Raw genomic sequence first — 17,165 nt, 5'->3', positions numbered from 1 at the left:
TGCATCTAGTTCTTCTGCAGAACATGCAATAACCCACCAGAGTGGGCACCTACAGACTAAGCCAGCCAGAGGAACTTCTCTTCCTCCTTCCCGTGCTTCTTCACGGGTGGCAGAGCCTTTGCAAGAGCCCCTCGGTGAGCGAGGCAGAAAAACGCAGCCCCCATCTAACAGCCCAGAGTCTATCGCAGCTTGGCTTTGCCCTTTGAAACGACTGCTCTCACAGCAGATTTAACCACGTCCATCCCTCTCCTCCTTTCAAACATTTTATCAGTGTGACACTGCATTTTGGTTTATTTCTCCACCCGGCACCCCTCAGCCAGTTTTCTTTAGAGAGAGGGTAAACGCCCTGTTTTGCTTCCCCGTCAGTTTTTAAAATGTGAATGAAGTGAAGCAACGGGCTGGGAAGCAGAAACAGAAAAGCAGGCAACCACGAGTGGAAGCGATACACGCGCTGATTGCAACCAGGCTCTCCAGCCAGATGAAAAAAATAACTCCCTCCCCCAAGGAGATATTTTAAAAGCTGAAAGCTAAGAACTTAAGTACAAAGGCTTTTGTGTTTTTATTGACATTGTAAGAAACACTTTTTTTTTCTTTGTTACAAAAGAGCTAAGTGGTTCTGAAAGCAGAAGTACAGTTTATATGTACACAGTGCTACAGACCCTTCAGATCAACCTAAGGCTCGAGAAACATCAGATCATAACTGCAGGTTTATCAAATGAAGACCACTAAGGCCCGTTACAGCTGAACACTATTCCTACCGTACGTAAATGTATTTACACATTTTCTTTTTTTTTTTTTTAAAAAAAAAAGGATTACAAGCTTTATAAAAAAAAAACTAAAAAAGAAAGAACTCGGAAAAAAAAAGAACACATTTTTATCTTACACGTCTGCAGGACTGACAACAGTAACTGTTCCATAGGAGACATTCCACCAATCCAAGGACAATAACACGTGAATACCAGAGGTTTACAAGACGTTTCGGACACTATTAACAGTGGTATGTGCTATTAGCTGAATGGCGAGTACAGCCTCATCGGGAAAATTTGGCAATGCATCTTGGTCCCTCTCTTTTACAGGATCAACACAAAATAAGGCACATACATTGCGAGAATATAAACACGGCTGTTCAGAAGGACGAGCCCTTGCGCAACAGGCGTGGGCGAGCTGGCCGGGGCCGTTTCATCAAGAGGTGGAGGGGGGGCAATGACTGGAAGCGAGCGAGTCAAGCCAGCATCTTAAAGCACGTACCATTTGGGGCTGTTCTCCAAGGCGAGAATAACATCATCTGCCATGCGGATGTACGGGGCCATCGTACTCACCAGCAAAGCCCCTCTGGAAGCCCACTGACTTCTCTGCAAAAACCCCTTTCCTCCCTGCGGGTGTACCTGACAGATGAACTCTCGGGGCAACTCCCACTTCGTGGAAAGTAGAACCGCCTGGAGAAATACACGTGCTTCACACAGGCTGAGCAAGGCCAACAGTAACGTATTTGGAAGACCACCTCCCCCGAGACATTAGAAGAAAAGGTGATTTAGACTCGGGCTACAATGGTTTAAAAATAGGAAATTCACAATATGTTCTGCATTTTCTAGGGCTCTAGGGTGAGCGGTGGGTTTCCAGCTGCTATGGCAATGCCAACAGATGCGCCAGATACTCAAAAGCAAGCTTTGGCTCCGTAACTGGAAGAGCAGGAGTAGAGGGGTGCCAGTAAACCTGTGAGCAATGTTGGTGGGACCTTCCCCAGACTGCCACACATTGAGAAGGAGGTTGACAAGTGAAAGCTGGTGTCCAGCCTAACAGTGCCACACTCAGAGAGCCCAGTCTACCTTACCAAAACCAAACCAAACCCCAAGGTAGCTGGGCTACGATGTATTGCTACCCTCACGGGTACCAAAAAAGGCTCTTTAGCACAAACCAGAAAAGCACGAGAAGATAATGAAAGCTGAAAAGTGACACATGAACATGAGTGGCACATACGCTTCATTGTGAAAACGATAAACCATTTGCACAAGCTCCCTGGGGACACGGTGGAGTCTCTGGTTCTCCAACTTTGCAAAATCAAACCGAGATGCCTTTCTGGAGCATGTGGTTTCGGCCAAGACACGTTGTTGGCCCAAGACAGGGGTAAGTGAGTGACGAAGGTTTGTCAAATCCAGGAAGGCAAATTAGCTACTCAAACAGTCCCTTTTAGCCTTGAGCAATATGAATGGCTCCTTCTAAGCTCTGATGGATCACATCTGTTAATAGCTTCCCAGCGTCAATTCGACCAGCAAATACAATTATGAACTGGAAAATTGAGTTTAAAAAAAATAGGTTTTGGTTGGGTTTTTTTTTAATGTATTGGCTCTATAACAATAAAAGGCTTCTCTCCCAAGCCACCTACTCCCAAGCTGGTCATAAGTCTCCCTGCTGAAATTGTTTATAAACATGTAATTGATGGCTTAATAAACAGCCAGCGATTGGTTACCGAGAACCATCTGAAACCCGTCCAGCACAGCCTTTCCTCATGCATGCGCCGCTGTTTCTCCAGAGGGGTGCGAGCTGTATTGTAGCACTGCCACGTTCAGCGCAGCCACCAAAGCATCCCTCCTCCCCCGGTGACCTGCCCGGCTGCAGGCGTCCCTCCTCGCCCTGGCAGCAGGGCAGGGGCAAGGGCTGCCCACAGGCAGGGGGTCTCAACAGGGCTGCCTGCGGGCAAGGAGAGGGTGCAAGAGGGAGCAGCTTTGCCACGTCGCAACAGCAAACCAACTGTCTGCCATGGAGAGCTGTGCTCAATTCCCCATGTAGCCCCGGGACCACTGCAGGAGGGTTGTGATAGCTGGTCATGAGCAGGGAGGTCGGGAGGGGAACCGGCAAAAGGGCAAAAAGAGCAGGATGGGGGAAGATGCGCACGTGAGACAAAGGAAGAAATGCTTGCTAAAGATATGGAGAAAGAGGGGAACTGGGTGATGATAAAAGTGGTAGGATCTTTTAGATCTGTCTTGATTTCTGACATCCCAGCTCACAGTGCAAATCGCTTGATACATGCTGTGATAAGCCCAAATATGGCCCCAGCACTGGATTCCTATAATGTTTTCCTACTGATTTACAGCCTCTTCCTCTGATTCTAACAGCTGTTAATAGATCAATGTTATCCAGCAGTTTCACTGAGGTTGTATTGCTACACATTCCTCAAATGCCATGCCCTGAATCAGCTGGTATTTCACCTTTTTTTACAGTCAAAAAGAATGTGTGCTATTGGCCTGCTAGTCTATAGAAATCACCTTTTGGTGCTACTCCTAATTTTGACTGGGCTACAGTTTATCTGTATTTCAAAACTCACCACACTTCCCCTTCTCATTGTATGTCTACTCTAACACCAGCTCCTTATAGACATCAAATCCCTGACTGTAAGTGCCTGCACCATCTACATCCCGTAGCAGCATTTTACTACCAGGATTTAACAGAGAAGCCTGCAAGGGCTGGACTTGCACGCAGCTTCTAGGAGTGGGTGAACTTAAACCTTGGTCTTGTAACTGTTCTCCATCCCAACCTGTTTACCCAGGAGCACTGCGTGTTTAGGGGTGCAGCCATGGAGCACAGCGCAGCAAAAAAACATGCCAGAAGAGCTAGCACTTACGGGGCACGTGCCATTCACCTCTACTGGTGAGTAGCTGCACGACCACAGTGCGTTAGTTCCAATTTTTGCTGGCGTAACCGAGCCTGGGCATTGACCCACTGGTTTGCTTTGAAATGAAACGCACATTGGTGTCACCAAGAGAGAGAGGCTGGGTTGGTCTTTTTGAGTTTTGACTCGTTACCAGACATACTTGCTGTTCCGCTTGTTTCTTTGCCATTTTTAACGGCAGTTTAAATTTCTTGATTTTGTAAAGCCTGGATGCAGTGGAAAACCATATAAGATTATCAGATTGCTTGCAATCACTTTGATTTATTTGGTTAGTCTGAGAACTGGGCCATTCGTTTTCTGCTTGTTTTACATGCCATGACGATGATGCTTTTGAAGCCGTAACTGTGTGTTACCTCGATGAGTGTTTTACTTATTTTAAAACGTATGATCCATCCATGAAGCTGTATGTGCTAAAAGGGATGTACAAGACAAGTTCTCCTGGCAAAGGAATTGTTACTGTGAATAAGAACCAGTGTCTCAGCAAATTACATCTCAACAATTTGCATTTAAAAAAAAAAAAAGTCCCCAGTATGGAATACTGCAATTTTGTTATTTCATTGTATGAAATACTCCGTAAGACCCTGACCATCTCTCCACAAATGTAGTATGCAATGAAGGGATTACAGACTACCCAAATCACCCAATATTTCTGTAATTTTACTATCCAGTCATTTAAAAAACAAGGCCGAAAACCAGAACACCAAATACTGCAAAAGATGAGAGTTGGACTAAAAATAGCTTTCTGGTCCTCTCCTTCCTCTGAAATGGATTAAATATGACACAATCTCGCTCTCATTATGCAAGGCGGTGGCAATGATCTGTGTGTGTGTTTACATAAACCTTAAAAATTTGCTAGGGGTCAAAGGGCTTATGGTTTTATATTTCTTATTTGCTTGAACCTCCTAATTTCTTGTACTCCGAAACTACAGCCTAGGGGTACCATGGCAGTGCATTTCTAAACTGGTTGTCCTCTTCAGTGCCATGTATCCAAAGCATCCAGAGAGGATTTCATCCCTCTATGCTCACTTCACATTGTGCCTGGTTATTTTGTGCCTATATGTTTAAGGGGAAAAGCTGCAACAGCTTTACAAGGTCTAGTTTCTTCTGAGTAACAGAAAATTGCAAAGTCATTTCATCAGACCTTTCTTTAAAAAAAAAAAAACCAACCAAAAGAAAACAAAAACATGCACTTCACACGTTTACATTGGTTTACAATTTAAAAAAAAAGGGAGGGAAAGGAAGCATACAGACATTCAAAAAGGGGGGAGAAAGAGAAAAGAGAGAGGGGGGGAATGGGTGTAGCAATACTGATTCAAAACTGAAATGGAAGACAGTTTCTCCCTAGAACACTTTAGGGTTTTCAGAGTCCTTATTCCATAAAAGGAATATACTTGAAACACATCCCATTTAGGTGAGATGAGATTGCTAAAATACATACACAACTAAAAAATATGAGTCTTTTTTTTTCATCTGTTATCTCCTAAGGGTTTTTTGTTGTTTGTTTTTTTTTTTTTTTATGTCTATTGCATAACAGCAAGAAACTTGCTTTCTTCTGCAAGTGAGGTCAACAAAGAGCTCATGTCCCCAATAGCCATGTTGGTTGTGCTTACGGGCATAGCTGGGAATGTAAGAGACGCTCGGGGAGTGGTGAGGCGTGAGGAATTGCGGGAGAGATTCTGAATGATACTCGGGCTCAGGGCTCCCGAAATTAAGCTGACGTGGTCCCCATCATCTATGATAGCATCAAAATCAATCTGCACACCCTCTAGGCTGTTGCTGTCAATGCTGTCAACTGTGCTCGACACTTGGTTAGCCCCCGGGGAAAGAAGCTCTGATGAGTTTGCAGTCGCAGTCCCCTGCAGCAGGCAGTTAGCTTCCGAACCAAAGAAAGAACCTGTTTTCATAGCTTGGTGGCTAAAGCCCGTGGTTTGGTCATATAACTGACCAGAGTAATTCTGCACGTTAGAGCAGAACTGCTGTGATTGACCTTGCATCTCCATCTTAATGGTGTTTACCCTGTACGTCTGGTTGCCATCACTTACGTGTCCTTGCTGTTGTGCCAGGTTGTTTCTCAACATGTTTTGACGTCTGTTGCCGCTGTAATTAGAGCACGGCTGGTAACTTTTGGCCACCAACAAACCTGAAGGCTGGCTACCAATGGTGTGAGACACTGGTGGACAACTCTGCGGCCCTTGATACAGGCTGCTTTGTGAGGTAGGACTAACTTGCCCTAGCATCATTTGACCGGATTGATTCACTCCCTGGTAATGAACGCCATCCCCAACTGGTTGGTTTTGCAAATATTCCTGTTCCATCATATTCCTGTTCTGCATCCCATTTGCCATACTGGTGGCTTGATCGCTGGATGCCATGGGATGCCCGAAATTTTGCTGGTTCCCACTTACTGTTCCCATGTTGCTGCTTCTCAGCTTTTGCCCTTGAACTGCCACGCCACAGGAATTGTCCATTGCCCCAGACATCATCACTTGCCTGCTGATGCTTTCACTGTAAGGCTTATTGGGCTGCACGCTGAAAGAATTACCGGCTCCGCTGCCAAGAACTGTGTTTTGCTGTAAACTGTAGGAACCGTTGTTCTCCACCAGATTCTGATAGCCGTTCTGCCAGTCCGAAGGCCCGAGTCTGCTGCACCGCAGAGCGCTGACCGCATTTCAGTTTCGAAGGAGATAAGTCAGAACTTCCTGAGCTTACTTCATTCCACTGAATGGGCAAGTCGCTCTTGTTTGCCTCAGAACCGGCCTGCTGACTGCTTGGTGGAGGGGCTTGGTCAAAGTTGCCGGGGTTGTTGTTTCCTAACATGGAGCTGTGATGCATTTTGTTGCTGTCTAGGACATTGTTCAACAAGTGGTCGTACATGCCCTGGTTCTGGGAATTCAGATACTGAACCACGTCATCTGGCAGGAGATCCTCATCATTCAGACTGCCACCCGCTTCCATTGTTGCAGCCTCGAGGGCAACGTTCTCGCTGATGCTTGGAGGACAGGGGGAGCTGAAGCCACGGAAGACGCCACCCTCAGAACGGGTATAGTTCTGAAGAACAAGGTTGCGCTTTTCCATGGATGGAGGCAAAGCCGGAGGGTTAAAGCTATTAAGACTGTTGAAACGTTGGACTCTAGGGACAGAGAGGTTGTCAGAGGCTATTCTTACTGGATCACTGGCTCTCCTCGTCCCGTTTCCTAGAGCATCGTGAGACAGAAAATGCCTCCTGCTGTAACCATTTGCCCCACCATCACTACATCTTCGAGGGGCATTCACTGGAGGCAGTGGAGATACTCCGGACTCCCTGCAGTCACCCAAGAGTGCCATCCTTGTTTTGAGGCTCATCCTCTCCATGTTAGGCAGTGGAGTTGGTGGGGGTCCACCAGTAGCTGCTGCATATTTAGCTTTCAGCCTGTATTGCTGGGCTGGGGTGAGGCTGAGAAGGCTTGGCAGGTCATCACACTGGCTCGCTTCACTGGAGCGCCGGGAGGCATCTGTCGAGATGGGGTCATAGGAGTCTGCAACACTCACGTTCTGCGGTCTTCCCTCCACCTGGGAGGCGTCGCTGGACCTCCGGCTGGAGAAGCAAGGTGAGATTCCAGAGGACCTGCGGCTGCTCAGGTAGGCTGAACTGATTGTACTAGTATTGCTGTCCCTCCTGTTCAGCATGTTCAACACAGTGATGTCCGTACTGGAAAGTTCATTTCTGTTGGGCAGAATAGTCATGGATCCTCCTACGCTGCAGCTGCTGTTCGACTGGGTACCTGGAGGTAAAATTCACAGTTAAACAAATGGGCATCACCCAGAAACTGGTACAGAGAACACCCAGTAAAGAAGTAAAGGGAGTATGGAGGAAGAGCCTGCATCATCACAGCAAATCATAGCAGTGCTCTTGAAAGAAGTATGGATAAAAACTGTGTCCTTAGGTTAAGAGCTAATTCAGAGACTCAAGGGTAACATTTCAGTGTGAATCCCAGCACAAAATTTATAGGCCATAGCCACAAACTGTCATCAGCTGCTGTAGTGCTCCAGCCTGCAGTGCAGCTACGCTGACTGATGTGCCAGAAGGACACATTTGTTAAGGGAGCTTTTTAAAGGCAAAATATAATTGAACAGGCATTTGCATGGAATGGCAAAATATACACATTGGAGGCTATTCAAGGTCATTTCTAAGACTTCTTGAAATATTCTTGAAATAACTCCTAACAACAACTGCAAAACATTTTTGCTGGTTTCCTTGTTTTGGTTTGGTTTTGAGTAAACAGAATACATTTCTTAATTTTACATAGTTTCTTTTGATTGAACGGGTTTCAGAAAACCTGGGCTGTCACTGCTGGGTGGAGTGCAGAAACCTACGGGCACGTTGTAGGCAGCAGGGACGTATGTTTTGGCAATGAGCAGCTCCTTGTACAAAAACAACTATGGATCTTCAGAGTTCAATCTCACCTTGCTCCCATTCATGGACATCTGCCTTTTGTAGCAGTAGTATCTATATGTATGATTACTGATATGTGAGGAAACAGTTTATTTAAAGGGCAGCCCAACACATCTGTGCAATGGGTACTTTCCTAAGCCCTCATCTGAAAGGCTTCCATATAATAAACTGTCAGGTATTTATTTCATCTGCCTTGCCTCGAAACAAGAGATTATGATGATCTTGAGTCCAAACCTTTAACTGTAGGGAATATTTAAAACGTGATGCATGGCTCCCTTCCTGGCTCCTGTTCTGTAAAACGTGGGACTATCAGACTTCTCTCGGGATGGGTAGTAAGACTTGTAATGAGGGGATAAACAGAAAGTGATCAATTTACGAACCATTCTCACAGCTGCTGAGTTTCATAAGCTGCACTACTCTTTTGCAAGGGTTGCAAGATTGAGCTAGCAAGCAACGAATTTAAGGACAAAAAGTGTTACCACTCCTGTTATGTGTATCTCACCATTTCCTATGAGAGGCGGCAAGGTCGGGGCTTTGGAAGGTGGAACGGGGTTCAGTCTTGGAAGCATTCCATTAACTTGTTTCAACCTTTCTAATTTCACTTGCTCCATCCATTTGGTCCCTGTCATATTCCTCCTGGCCTGTAAGCCAAGTGCTGTGGTGGCTGTGGAAATGGTAGAGTCCATGATTGGGGTTTCATCGATGACACTGAGGTCTCCTACACTACCACCACCAGTCAGAGTAAGCTCGATCCCATTGTTGGAATAGTTGCTGATGGGGGACTGTTCGCTGCTGCATGTAGACTGACCACCAGGGCTTGGCTGAGATGTCTGTTGAAGTAAGAAACAAAAGAACGTGAGGATTAAGCAAACAACATTAACAAAGAACTTGCAGCAAATGCAGGTCTAAATGGAGGCAAAGAAAACCAAATGTGAAGAAAAGTTGAGCATTAAATGATGATCATTCATTAAGAAGCTTTCTAGAAACTTGATTTTAACTGCAATGAATGCAATTGCAAAACTCATGATTAAAATCCACTTTAATACCTTGCTGATTGTATACACTATATCCACATGAGACATTTATTTCAGTTATTCCCGTAATTGCTTCTATCACTTCATCTCACTCGTGAGCACATATGTATGGATACTCTATTTTGGGTATGCGCTGTTCCCAGCTGAAACTTCGGGTCAATAAACCAAATCAGAACTCAGCCACGTAACGAGGTCTAATTTACACTGCTAGGCTTGAAGCAAGCAAGCAAACAAACAAGACTCCAACAACACTGGAATTTGGGTTTTTTTAATTAGACTTGCGGCTGAAGAATGTAAGTATTTTCCAAGCTTAAGGCTCATTGTTACGAGCAGCGGTTGGCCTGAAATGTTGGCATGTAACAAAACAGGAACAAAGCATCAGTGCAAAAATACTGTATCATATTATCAGCGTCCTGGGACCCTAGCAGCACGCTCTGACTTATAGCACCTCTGCCCCGAATCAAGGAGGCGATGATCTACTGAATCACATCCTTCGTTTCATTAGAATTTAAGAATTTAAATTTAAGAATTTAAGTACACACTACAGCTTGCTAATCTACAGGGATATAAACCGCCGCAATGGCTCCTTCTTTCTTAACAGACAGTGTTCCCTGCTGCTCTAGCAGAATTCTTGCTGTGGGGAAACACGGCCTTGATTTATTTTTTATATTCATAAAGTTCTCATAAAAGAATGGGAAAATTTCTCTGACAAACTGGAGCACTCAGACAGATAGACTGACAGATGAAACAGACAGCATGACAGGCAAAAGTCTCTGGATGTAGTATCTTACTATAGGTTGTATCAGTGTGATCACAAATCTGTGAGGCATGCAGTATCATTTTGCTCCCAAGAACAGTTTCATGTAAGTATTTCACTTTTGGGGTTTATGTTGTTTTTTTTAAATTATTTTTTGCCTGCCAGCCTGTGATGTTTTTGCACATTTTACTGACAAATGCTGGCTAGAATTTCTGAGGTAGCAGTGACGGCTCTCACTCTTAACATGAGTGAATGAAGACACAGATTCATGGCAATACTGTAGCTTCATATGCCCCCGAGGAGTCCATTAAGATGCAATAACTATTTTATTATTTCTAACTTGAACGATGATACTTAAAATTTACGAGGCCGCACTGAGCATGTTCATTTCCAAATCCTGGCCATGGCAGATTTGGTGACAAGAATAGAAACAAATGTTATTACACAGAAGAGAGTCTGTGCTTCTGGACAACAGCTCCTTGCCATATGGAAGAAGAGTACTAATGGTCAAAAGCCTGTTCTTGGAGCCACGTGTCAAAATCACAGTGAGGTAGGTAACAGAAGTAAGAATGGTATTATGGGGAACACACATTTCTAGATGTGCAATACAGAAAAAAAAAATGCATGTCTGATCTAGAGGGGAAGGTACAAAGACATTTCTGAAGACGTTTCACCAATGTAAGCCAGATTTTTCACATGTCAAGTGTTGCAAAATGCTCACAGCACATTACATTTGGGAATGAGCTTGATGGATTGCACATTACTAAATAAAGGAACGATTGGACAACAGGCAGAAGGCTAAAATAAAGACATAAATAATGTTGCAAAAACAAAAACACCAGAAAAGTTAAAATGCCCTCACCTTATTACCCACTGTCCTTAGGAAGTTAGAACAAGACATTTAAGAGCATTAGACAGAAAAGACATTGGATTAGTTGAAAAACAGAAAATATATCTTAATTCATACAAACAATGAAAAGCAGGAAATACAGAAGTGCTTTCAGAAGATACTTTTCAGTGAGAAATATTCAATACTATGTAAGCAGTCAACATTCATACCCCACTCCTGCAAATTTTATTCATGTTAAAACCGTCTATGCTCAACATGCCTCAATAACACTACCGATTTACCTAGCTAAGCAAGAGGGGAAAGGGTTCTGTTCCTTTGTAAGCTAAGGTAGTCATCACCAAAGATAGCACAGGACCTCCTTGAGACTTCGCTGGGAGTTAACTCTGCACCCTTGGAAGTTTCTGAATTCAGGATTAATACTCCACAGTTTGGGCATAAGCTTTAGGCACAATGTAGCAGTAACTTGTATTTCAATGAGTAATCACTTTGAATTGCAGCTTGATTAACAATAAGAGCAGAATTCGGAGGACTCATATTTGTAATCCCCAAGGGTTGCCTCCAGATGAATTGTACACCCAGATGTGGAAAAGGATGGAGTGACTGCCTTTGCTAGTTTTAACCCTTGCGAAGAGGATGGATGGCATATAAAATGCAGGCAAGTGAACGAAGAACTTATTTAAGACAGCATGTCAAAAGATGGAATAGGGTCCTTTCAATATTCAAGGTTATGCTGGTTTCATGCAATACATTAAGGTAAACCAGTGAAAAGACCTGCAGAGACTCTTAATTCAGCTCAATTTAGTTAAATTGGAATTAGGTTAACTTGGTCAAGTTAAATTAAGTATCAGATTAACATAAGAGGTCACATCACAATAGAGATGAAGAAATTTTACACTATGAGGGTGGTGAGGCACTGGAAAAGGTTGCCCAGGAAAGTTCTGGAAGCTCCATCCCTGGAATTGTTCAAGGCCAGGCTGGATGGAGCTTTGAGCAACCTGGTCTAGTGGGAGGTATCCCTGCCCATGGCAAGTGGGGTGGAAGTAAATGATCTTCAAGGTCCCTTCCAACCTAAACCATTCTATGATTCTGTGATCTCCTCCTGCTCTTTAAGAAAGTCAATTTATCTCGCTTCAGTTTGATCCATGACTTGGCAATCTCGGGCCTCTAAAATCTGATTGTTTCCCCAGGTTCTCCAAAAATTATCATCATCTATAACATCATTTTAGTTTTTTGGACCTGTTTTTTTTCGCATTCTGGTTTTGAGCCTCCAGGATTCACATTCTCTAACTCTCTTCTGTAAACAGGAGAGTGGAAAAAAATGCCTTTTTAAAAATGAGAACTGTGATTTTCTCATAATATGCTGATTCCGAAAGATGAAGCTTTAAGAGAAACAATTATTGTGACAGTTGCCAACACTGCACTTACTGCATATTGCACAGACTAGATGTAATCTTTCTATTTGCTATTTCTTAGGCTTTAAAAACATTTTACAATGTAAACGAAAAAGAAAACCTCACAAAACCTAACCTTGTGAGCTAGAGTTTACAGGCTTGAGCATTTCATAAAGGCATTATTAACTGGTTGCAAGAAGAAAAAGGACAAAGGGAGCGGCACGGTGTATTGCATACCATTGGTTTTTCTGACTTGACCGCTTTCACTTGGAGGCATTCTTCACGCTTTGAGGTAGTGTTGCTGAGGTCCTTCTGCTCACCAATTGCACCCTGAGTCTGATGGCCTGGTGACCGGGTCTGAGAGTGGCTGCCTGGGTCTCTCGGTGGTGGAGGCCTCGGGTGGATATCTCCCCGCTGCTTCTTGGTGACATGTGCCTCCGGGCCATGCACGGTCTTCACGTGTTTCCGGAGAGAACTGGGGTCTGTGTAGCGCTTTGTGCAGCCCGGTATCTTGCAAACATATGGTTTCTGCCAAGACAGGAAAAACACTTAAATTAGATTTAATTCCACGTGGGACTTCTGAAGAGCTCCTTGGAGCACAGCTGGTGTTACAGTTACACGCTTTCACAGTGAATTTGTTATCTAATTTATGGTCTCTACAGTGACCAGACCTAGTCAAACCTATTAATTCCCCTTGGTTTTGATGGTACCCATTAATGCTGCATAGTTTGCAGAGGGCAGAGTCTCTCATGATATGAACTGGCACAGTTTTGACTTGTCATAACAGAAGAGTCAACAGAGATATGGCAATTTATGACGACTGGCCTAATTTTCTGTCCTCTCCATTGCCCTCAGCAGTTTGATACCCTGTTTGTAGTCTGCCCAGTACTTACTCCTTGACATTCAGAGGCAAACAACCCCCTTCAAAACATGTTGGGACATTTGTTCAGCCAGGATTAGCTGAGGAAGCATTTTTTTCCTGGCTCCTTCAGATCACCAGTATAATGTCTAAGCACAGGATGCAGTACCATAAGCATTTTCATGTTGCAGCAACATATAATCTGGTGCTATTAGTGCTACTAGCATAACTAACACTCATTTTTTTTAAGACCCACTTTCTTTGTCTGTGCATTTCTCTAGTTCACTAAACGATGTAAAATAAAGTAAACTCACTGTCTTATAATTTAGCAAAGACTTTTTTCTTGTATTATGAGAGGATTAGAAAGAAGAGTTGAGCTCTTCCTAAACACTTTAACTGCCTTGGAAAACAAAGTATCGTTCCCTCACTTTTATTACTGAATTGTTCCCAAGAAACTACTATTTTAAAGTGTTATTTATACCAGTTCTCTAGAACAAAAAGAGACCCTCACACAGAGTTCCTCAAAGGGGTTCTCTGTCTGCTTACACATGGCACTGTGGAGCCTTTGACAAATGTAGCTTCTTCATGGCTGTCTAAGGCCTGAGCCTGACTGATGTCAGTGGAAAAACACTCCTATTGACTTGAATAGAAGCAAAAATGTCGATCATGAGCAATTCAAAGTTGATGCTGAGCTACGGAGCCAGGTTTTCTCAAGATGCTATGGAAGTTAGCTCTCTTCTACAAGCGTAAAGCATATCTGCATCAAGATACGTCAGCTACTTTTAAATCTGTCTATAGGTTACCTACTTACAACCAAAAATAGCACTGCGAGGAAGTGCTGAATTGGGTCTGTGCTTTCCACAGTATTCATGGCACTCATCAGTATACATTGCCTAAGACTATTAGCCTGTTTCATTGTGAAATAATGGTGAAGGCAATTTTTCATTTGCCTTTGCTGCTGCACCTACCAGAAATGATGCACAGCAGAAACCTCTTCTTGGTGACTTACTGTTAGACATGAAATCCTGATCTCAAAACACAGGCAGTAGGGGTCATGTCTTTAAATTTGAGAGGATCTTAGGCATCACCTAAGTGACAGATTGGTTCAGACAGTGAATGAAAAAAAAAGCTCAGTCAGCTGTCGGCGAGACTTGGTGAACTTCCTTCTACCTTGGTGACAATTCACAAAATTTCTGCTGGGCTTCAGTGCTGTTGTTAGTCGGGCTGCTGAGAGCACACACTCCAGGGATGGGGTGAACTCAGAGATGTGCAATGCTCTCTGCTTCCCTTGTGACTCAGGAGATGCTGCAGGGACCAGGGGACTGGAAGATGAATGCTCCCAGGAGATTTTGCCAGCCCAAATGAATGCCTGCAACAGACCTGACAGGCAGCTAGAGCAGGATACAAACCCTGTGGAAATGGATATAGCTGCTATGCTTTCCACACTACACAGTCACCATGCTGGTATGTCCTCCCTTTCCAGTACTTCCAACTTTAGGCTAAAGTAGAAGGGGTACAAGGACAGTTCAAGGAGGAGAGACTGGGCTCCGAGATGTGAGGCTGAGATGATGTGACTCCCTGTGTAACCTGAAATGGGGCAACAGAACAAGGACGGGGCATGAAGATGGTGTGATTCCTGAAAGAGGGGGCAGCAGTAACAGGAAACACACAGTAATAAAGAGGTGTTAACACTGAGAGTATGGGAGACGGCTGTGACTGCCACAGCCGGTTTGCTTGAGAGAGATCAAATTCCTTCCACTGCATCACTACTCCGTGAGGTCTGTTCAGGATGGAAAGAGTGAAAAAGCCCAGAGAAGAAGGAAAAGGTGTAACTCATAACTTAGAGGGCAACCTAGACTTTCCAAACCATGGAGACTTCTCTGTAGCTGTCTGCAGTAGCCGAGAAGGACGCTGTGCAGCCACCAGGTGTCCCCACCGGCCCAGGCGAGGGGACACACTCGGGAGGCTGCACCAGCCCCTCCAGCTCTGGGGCTGGGAGAACAACCCCAGTGCTTCAGCTCGGATCTGTCTCCGGTTTAACTCATGTGTTTCCATTAGATCACTCCTCCTTTAAAACTCTCTTACACTTAATAAAACGACCCACAGCCTCTTTAGGTCCCTATGACACTGGAGTGACTGTGCTCGTAAGACCCATCTAGAACTTATCCCTTTCAGGTTGCTGAGGGTTTCTGTGCCCGTCCTCTGTAATAAATTGCTATGATCACATTGTAAGTCTGTTTGACTCCAGATGTTATTATTTTTTTGAAGCTATGCTTACTTACCTCATTGGAATGAGTCCTGTTTTGGTGCTTGGCCCTGTCGGATGCGTTGGAGAAAGCTTTGTTGCAGCCTTCGTGTTCACACACATATGGTTTCTCTCCAGTGTGAGATCTCAAGTGCGTTTTCAAGTTTTCTAGTCTGGAGTAGGCCTTTGTACAACCTTCAAACTGCAGACAAGAAGTAAGTCTGGATTACTTTTAATCTTTGGATTTGCAGGAAACAGTAAAAGCTGACCTATAAAAGTTTAGCAACATCCCAAGCCTTCATAAGCTTGCCCAACATAATTTTGTTTTGATTTTTCATATTTTAATTTTACCCAGGCAAACCCCGTCACAGCTCGAGTTAAAATGCTTCCAGCATTATGTAAATCTTCTCTTACAGGGGAGCACAGTATTTGTGTATATTTTCTAAGACAGAAATCCATTGCAAAGTCATTAGGAGGCTGGTGGCCAGCAATAATACCCAGACATAGCTCTGTAAGAGAAAATGCTTTTAAATAATTAAGCAAACTGAGCCCTGCTTAATAATGCCTTTTGGGCCTTCTTTGCACTTTAAACTTGAGGAAGTGGGCCAAATTATCCAGTGCCTCCTCTTTCCTAAAGCTCTTGTCATCTGGGCGAGCTGGATAATGAAGCAGACATGGTAGTCTCTTCTCCAACAAATGTCTGACAGACAAGGGATCAGAGAACGCAGCATCTGCACCACTCTGTTCCCTGCACAGCCCCAGCTCCCCTGCCTGAGCCTGGGGCTCAGTCCCCTTTACTCACAGTGCATTTGTGTGGCTTTTCCCCTGTATGTCTCCTCATGTGGACCACCAGCATATACTGGGCTTTGAACGGTTTCTGCTCCCGGGAACAGTCCAGCCATCGGCACACAAACTCTTTCTTCTCACCGTGTATGTGGTCATTGTTTATATGCTGTTCGGGTAGAAGAGAGATTACAGCTTAACAGAAATGTAACATCGTCATCAGCCTTACTGTAACTTCGCACTGGAGCGGCACCAGAGGCTCAGGTGTGAACCAGGATCCTGCGGTACTAAAAGAGTAAGAAGATTGTCTGCGCTCCAAAGCGATCATGGGGTTCAAATTATAGATCTCATTGGAAGTCCACTAAGGCCCATGAATTTGTTTCCGTTGACGTCAACAGGCTTTGGATCAGGCCTCGGGGACACAGGCTGTTAAATGGATCCTGGATAATCTCATGCACGGCACCCCTTGCGTGATTCACATGGAGTAATGCTTTGCCGGATCAGGGAAGCCTTACTTAAGTGCCACTCAACACAAACAAGGTTTACAAAATCAGGCCTTGAAAAACACATTCTCCAACCTGAAAAATCAACAGAACTGCTAAACCACGTTTCCACACCAAAACTTTTAGCTCACCATATTTTCTTTCAGTAAATGTACTGGGTTAGTGTACGTGTTGTGGCAGCAGAAACAAACCCCTACACATCGCAGTAACTAAAAACTCTGAGCACAGAAGCATCCATCAAGCCAGCTTATGCCATTGCTAAGTATGCCACTGCTTGAAAGTCTCTGGGAGCGACACCTGTCCCAGGCCTGTTGACACGCATGCACATGTCTTGCTGCGGTCAGTGTCATCTGCGTGAGTGTCTCCGGAGACAGGCTGGGGCTGTGTGCCTTTTACCCTTCCAGAAAAGCAGCTTTCTCTGCTCCCTTCACTAAGATCCACTTCAGCAGAGCATTTAAACGCAGCTTTAATTCTCACTGATTGTGTTTCTGAGCAGAAGAGGGCAGATGAATCAGGGCCAGCCGCATGATTGGTTTGGTTTTTTCGAGGTTTAACTCTTTGAATTTTTTGCACAGCCTCAGAAAACAACAAAAGCACCCTACACCTGAACTTTCAAACGTGTATGAAGGCTGGAATTTCAGCAG

General features: G+C 44.3%; 1 protein-coding gene across 1 annotated transcript in view; it reads right to left on the bottom strand.

Moving 5' to 3' along the window:
* Positions 1-5,187: 5,187 nt before the first annotated feature.
* GLI3 (GLI family zinc finger 3) overlaps positions 5,188-17,165 on the bottom strand; it is a 209,126-nt gene continuing 197,148 nt past the window's right edge. Inside the window, 6 exon segments of the mRNA XM_009889427.1 lie at positions 5,188-6,289; positions 6,291-7,428; positions 8,602-8,929; positions 12,369-12,659; positions 15,273-15,437; positions 16,038-16,187. Coding sequence (XP_009887729.1) covers positions 5,188-6,289; positions 6,291-7,428; positions 8,602-8,929; positions 12,369-12,659; positions 15,273-15,437; positions 16,038-16,187 — 3,174 coding nt within the window.

This window comes from Charadrius vociferus, unplaced genomic scaffold, assembly GCF_000708025.1.
Source record: "Charadrius vociferus isolate BGI_N301 unplaced genomic scaffold, ASM70802v2 scaffold97, whole genome shotgun sequence".
NCBI classification, from domain to species: domain Eukaryota; kingdom Metazoa; phylum Chordata; class Aves; order Charadriiformes; family Charadriidae; genus Charadrius; species Charadrius vociferus.
This window is presented reverse-complemented; position numbering and strand designations above follow the sequence as displayed.